The 6,263-nt window shown below is 58.7% G+C and overlaps 1 protein-coding gene across 1 annotated transcript in view; it reads right to left on the reverse strand.

The window, feature by feature from the left end:
• CSPG4 (chondroitin sulfate proteoglycan 4) overlaps positions 1-4,602 on the reverse strand; it is a 29,267-nt gene extending 24,665 nt beyond the window's left edge. The window contains exons 1-2 of the mRNA XM_050903492.1: positions 4,457-4,602; positions 4,143-4,189 (exon numbers count right to left, since the gene is read on the reverse strand). Of these exons, the coding sequence (XP_050759449.1) occupies positions 4,143-4,189; positions 4,457-4,602 (193 nt within the window). The remainder of the gene's footprint in view (positions 1-4,142; positions 4,190-4,456) is intronic.
• Between the last annotated feature and the right edge of the window lie 1,661 nt (positions 4,603-6,263).

A 6,263-nucleotide genomic window follows, 5' to 3' on the forward strand; every position in this document is an offset into this window, starting at 1 on the left:
GGGAATTTATCACCCTCTTGGATCCAGGGCACGGGGCATAAACATCTTTTGACCCCACCTCGCTGCCGGTTGGCAGGAGGATGCTCGGAGGCCCTCTTTGGTCTGTCCTGAGGATGAGCAATAGCTAACGAGTGACAAACCAGGCGGCAAACCTGCATCCTCCCCGTCCCAGGGTTGGAAAGAGCTGCAGCAGTCCCGCTCCTCTGCTTTTAAGCCCGGCTTTGCAGAATCCAGAGCTGCCCTGACTCTGGACTCTGCTTTGCAAAGCAGCCCTTGGTTTTGCAACAGGGCAAAGGGGGTTCTCTGGTTGTGGCACATTAACAAAAAGCCTCGGGTCCGTTTGCAAACTTCACAAGTAAAATGAGCATCGTGCAGGCACGTCCACTCCCACCACAGCAGCTCAGGGAGAAAGATCATGACGCGTTTCTCTTGACCTCAGTTTTTCTGTTACATTTACCCTAGAAAAACTTTGCAGGGCATCCCATCCACGTGCAGCATGACAATGTGCAGCCAAGCATCGGGCACAACGGAGATGGCTCAGGGAAGAGCTAGTTTGGGAATAAGGGGTCTCCAATGGGCACCCTCCTCACTCCGTGTCTCCAGGAGGTTCAGAGATACGGGGTGGTGAAGGGGCTGGTTGCAAACCGGGCTGCGCTGCCTGCAGACCTGCCTTGTACCTGCTAGGGTGACTTGGGCACGTGGAAATGGCCTGGGACGCCCAGGCAAGACCCAGGAAGCGTACAAACACGAGCCGAGGAGTTTCTAGGACTTTCCCGGCTGAAGGCTGGGGGTGATGCTAACGCTTGGGGAGGCTGGCTTCCCAAAAAGGAGACAAGCCAGAGCCCGGCTCCTCCAGACACCTGGAAAGGGCCGAGGGAGCAGCCCCTGGGAGCTGAGGCTGGGCTGAGCCAACGCCTGTTGCGAACAGTCTGTGCTTTGAGCTTTATTTAGGCACACAGACAGCATTAGCCTACCGCCTCCTAAGTCCTGTTACTGTCCAGCCTTCAACCTGACGTTAGTTCCTCCGGGTGAGCTTAACCCTGTCCTGCGATCTTGGAGGAATGCGCTTATTATATATTTGCCCGCAGCCCTCTGTTGCTAAATATAAGAGTGAGACGAGACTATTCCTGCCCGATTCCCACGATACCAGTTTGCGTTCTCCCTCCTTTTCAGCCTTTTTCCTGTTCTTTCCCATCAGCTGGAAACTCTTCCAGCTGCTTGGAGCTATGACCTCAAAACATGTGGCGCATTCACAAAAAAGAAAGTTCCAATAAATTGGTCGGATTTTCAAAAGTGGAGGAGAGGAATAGCCGAGGCGGCTCCCTAGAGCTGATAACCCCAGCTAAGGCAGGAGGGGTCCCGGCCGGGTACCCTGGGGCAGACACCGTTCCCTGCCCATGAGCAGGTACCCTGCACGGGGCAGGCATGGACAAGCCGGGGTCACGCTCGCCTCCCCGGGACCCCCATCACCGCTGCTGGGGGTCTCCCTGAGACTTGGGGGTTGCATTTTTGGCACCCCCTTGCTGGAAGCTCGGGGTGACCGCTGTTCACAGGGACCCTATGCATCCGATTCCTTCTTCTCCCCGCATCCCTCCTTGTTACAAACCCCCGGCGAGAGGGTTTTTGGGGAAGGGGGAGCTCAGCCTGAAGGTGACCTCACTGGGAACTGGAGGAGAGCCAGGATGTCTAAAAACAGTTTACTAAAGCTTCACACTCAGATGTCAAGAGGACAAGTTTTATGAGTGTTTTTTCTTTTTGGTATAATCTTGTATTTGTTGATGTACATGGTGACTCTTTCCATTTTGGGCTGGGCAGAAAGCCTGAGCCCCTGAACCTGGGCTTGGAGGCAAGGCGAAACACAGGCTTCACCCCTAAAAACAAGTCTGCCCCCAGCCCCGTGCCCGGCACGCTGCTGATGGCTGGAGCGGCTCTCCCTGATGGGGATGGAGGGGTGTCCCAGAGCAGGCAGCCCATGGGAACGCCTGGCACGGGCGCTGGTGGTCTCAGCAGGGATGCTCCCAAGGGGAAGGAGCTTGCGGGAAGCCGGTGCCCAGACCCGGGGTTGCGGCTGGCACAGCTGCTTCGGCCGCGTGCAGAAATAGTCCCCAGCATCAGAAAATGGGTGTAAAACCCCTTTCCTTTCCCAGCCTCGTGGGTCCATGCCAGGTGGATGCCCATTGATCCCTGGAGCTGTTCCCCGGCCACGCGTGGTGTTACCTGGGGCGAATCTGGGGGGGTTGGCAGGGGCCAGTGAAAGCCACGTGCTGGTTTTTGGGGCTGCTCCAGCCCATTCACCATGAAAGAGCTCGGGAGTGCCAGGGCAGCCCCGGGAGCCATCCTGGACACCCGAGCGGGCAATGGTTCTGTGTGGTGAAATCCCTGCCCGGGACGGAAAGGTCAGGGCTGGAAGGAAGAAGATCACTTTGTTCATTAACAAAAGGGATTTTTTTTCCACTTGGCTTGCCAGGCATCCTCATATTTTGGTGCATGGAAAAAAAAGAAGGAACGAGCCCGGAGGGAAGGAGAGGAGCGTGTCCCGGCAGCCACCTGCTCGCTGGGGAGGGAACGGGGACAACAAGGGACCTGCAGGGATGTTGCAGGTGTCGAGGGTCACAAGGCTGGGCTCTGGGATCATCCTCCTCCTCCTCCTCACACCGACACAGGCTCAGACGCAGAAGATGGTTGGGGAGCAAAAGACCAGAGGTGGTCAGTAACTCCTCTGGAAACTGCTTGGAGCAAGCTCCTGCCCCACCGCTGGTCGGAGCCCCGGTGCCCGGGGGGAGGTTTGGGGAAGAGAAACTGCTCAGTGAGATGTTATATTATTTTTTGGGTGAGTTAGGGGAAAAAAAGTGCTTTTTCAATTCCCTTCACTTCTGAAGCTGCAGATGCCGCTGACCCAGTGCAAATGGTCGGTTAGACCCTGAGCACAGCTTGGAGGGTCATGGTAAGGCGCAGACCTGTCCCAAGCAGGATGAGACCCATGTCCAGACCCCACAGAGCCTGCTGAGGCTCGGACCATTGCAGGTACAAGCATCTCGGTGCAGGGGAGGGAGCAGGAGGCAGAAGGCGCAGGGAGGAGGCACAGGGTGGGACCAGGGCTGCGGGATTGCCGTTGGGATGCTGAGGCAGGGCACACCGCCGTGCCAAGAGCTGTGTGGTCAAACCTGGCCGCTTCTTGGGGAAAACTGGATATAAATCACCCGCTGTGCTCCCCGCCCAGCCTGTGCCCTGCAGTAACCCCTCTGCCCGGCTCTGTCCCTGTGCAGCAGCCAGCGTCCCCTGCCCTCCCCGCTGCCTGGGGCCAGCCCGTCCTGCGGCACCGTGGCTCCTTCTCCTGGGGGAGACCCTCAGCCCCGGATGGTCCCTGGTGCCCCATCACACGAGGGGTGATCCTGCACCCCTCTGGGGCTGTGCCAGCAGGAGAGGTGAGCCCCTCGCCCCATGCACCCAGCCACCCCGGGTGCACAGGACAGACGGACGGAGCAGAGCCGGGAGGTAACACACACCCTGGCAAATGCTGTCCAGCTCCGTCCTTCCCACCGGCACTGTCCAAGCCCTGGCTCCTCGGATGAGAGGGGCTGCCCTCGCAGACAGCTACTGTGGCAAGGCCAAACATGGGCAGGGAGGGCTGGCTCTCCCTACCCGGGCTGCAGGACGTGCCCGTGCTCCATCCCCACGGCACAGGGCTTTGGCAGAGCAGGGAAGGTGCCCTTCTCCTGCGGGCTGCCCACAGCACAGACCAAAGCCCTGCAGCTCCTGCATGTGTGCGGGGAGCGAGCCCCATCCCACCCAGCACCACGTTTGCATGTGCCCCTGGGGAAAGCATCACACAGCCGGGGTACCCAGCACCCTGAAAGCCATGGTGGGTGAGTAGCCCCACTCCCTCCCTTGGCTTTCCCCGCAGGGTACCCTGGCCCAAACACCCTGCCCGAAAACAGGCAGCTGCCTCTCCTTGCTCCTGCCAGCTTGGCGACAGGCTCCCCGCACCTCGGGAAGGGACAGCCTGCACCCATGGGTGCCCACACTGCTCCCCACTAGGTCCCCATCCCTCCCAGCCCACCCCGCGCACCCGAAGCTGAGCCTTATCCCCCCGGGTTTCTCACCGCTCCATCCCTCGGGTGGGCTGGCAGGACAGGGCTTACCTCCGGCCGGGGGTCCCGCGTGGAGGGGCTGGGGCTGGCAGGCCAGCAGCGGCAGCAGCAGCAGCAGCGTGGCAATGCCACCTTGGGCACCCATGGTGTCCCCTGGGGCTGGAGCAGTGGCTTGGGCTCCGGGCACGGCACAGCCTCCGCCAGCGCCTGCTTCCAGGCGAGGGCTGCTGCTACTACTATATTTAATAAAGCGGAGCGAGGGAGGGACCCGTAACTTCTCCCGCCTGTCAGAAAGGAGGAATTTGCTCAGATTACAAAGTCAATTTTCTCTCTTAAAGGGCTAGAGGCCCCTGCCCGCCGCCCACCCGCCGCTCAAAGCGCCCTTGTTCCCGCCGGGGCGAGGCGAGGGAGGAGCGGCCGCCGCCTCCGCCGAGGGGGGAAGGAGCCCGACATAGGGTGTGACGGGTGGCTCTGGAGGCACCGCCTGCTCCGGGCGAAGCGGGGCATCCATGGCTCTCCCCAGCACGAGGCACTTCTTGGGAGAGCAAAACCAGGTCCTGGTGTTCATGTAGACCCAGATGAGTGGCTTGGTCCCGAAGCCGTGTTATCCATCCCCGGCTGTATTCCCCGGCGAGCCTGACTGCCTTCCACTGTGCCACCTTCCCTGCCGCCTGCCAAAGTAGCTCTCCAAACCTCGCACCTCTCTCAGCAGGACTAAAGGCAATCGGGATGATCCTCAGCCCTCGGGGTTCATAACAGTCCAACCGTGCTAGCATGGCACTGGGAAAAGAGCTTTCCAGCTTCTCCCCCCGGTGCAAAGCTGGTGCCACACGTGCTCGGGACGAGGTCACAACCTTTCGGAGATGCAGCATCCCGCCCAGCCTGGGTCCCTGCTCCTCGCCTCCAGAGCCCCGGCGTGTTTCGGGGCTCTCCCTGCTCACGGTGTAGCTCGTCTCCCATCTCTCCATCCCCCTGCAAAGCTGCTCCTGGCCTCCTGCTTGGATCTTGCACAGCACGCCCCTCCTTCCTCTTGGGTGTCTGTATTTCAGGTCCTTTTTCCCCCGCGCTGTGTTTCACTGATGGATTACGTGCGGCCTGGTTCCTGCTGGTTTATTTCTAACCTCTTTAGGGCCCTTGGTGTGACTTTGCTGTCTTTGTCAGTGTTTGCAACACCTTCCAGCTTACAGTCATCTGCAAACATAATTAATTTGTTGTTTACTCTTGCTTTCAGATCATTAATAAAGACGTTAAATAAACCTGGGATGTGCTGTTTTCTCAGTAACTTTTTATGAGTAATTGTCAGGGGCTCAGTAAGTTCATTAGCTAATTCTATTTAGTCTGGGGGTTACATATTATCCAGACTTGCTGATTTGTACAGATTCAATTTTGCCAAGTGTTCCCTTTCCTGCTCTTTATCTTGGGCTCTACTGAGGACCTCTGTGTGGCTTTCCTTTCTGTCTGTCCTCAGCGGTCCCCCTCTCTTTGCCTTGTTAAGGGCTGATTGAGGGATAGAGGCGTGCAGGGCTTGGCCCTTCGGGTGGATGTTTGATCTCGACTGTCTCCATCATTATTCATGTGTAACAGGCAGGCTGAACGCGTCCACTCCTCTCCTGCCCACTTGGCACAGGAGGTCCCACTCCCCTCTCTGGAAGGATGCACCAGGACCATCTCCAACCCACCAGGACCACCTCCAACCCACCAGCAAGCATCTCTGGGTTTGCTCCTGGCTCCCTGTCCCCAGGCTTGCTTTGCTCCCTGCAGCACCGGGGACAAACCACTGTTTGCCAGAGGAACATCAGCCTTGGGCAAGGGCAGCAAGTGCGGCTTGAACAAGGACAAGACAGCTCCAAGCACCCTGAGCATCCTCCACCTCGGGGATGCTCGCTGGCCGGCTCCTGCCTCTGCAGGTGGGGGTTTCCCAGCTCCAGCAGCAGGACACCCGCCTGCGGCAGCAGAGATTTCCACTTGCTGGCCGCGCCGGCTTCAGTGTCACCCGGCACTGAACGGGAGGAGGCTGGTGGGAAAATATCAGAGACAAACCTGGCCGTGGCGAGGACAGAGTAAAACCTTCACTGCTTTTTTTTACTATTATTATTATTTTTTTCCCCTCCAACAAGGAAATTACAACCTCTGGTTGAAACCTCATGTGTTACCCGGAGAAATGTCCCCACC

Source organism: Gymnogyps californianus, chromosome 11 (genome assembly GCF_018139145.2).
Source record: "Gymnogyps californianus isolate 813 chromosome 11, ASM1813914v2, whole genome shotgun sequence".
Classification (NCBI taxonomy): Eukaryota; Metazoa; Chordata; class Aves; order Accipitriformes; family Cathartidae; genus Gymnogyps; species Gymnogyps californianus.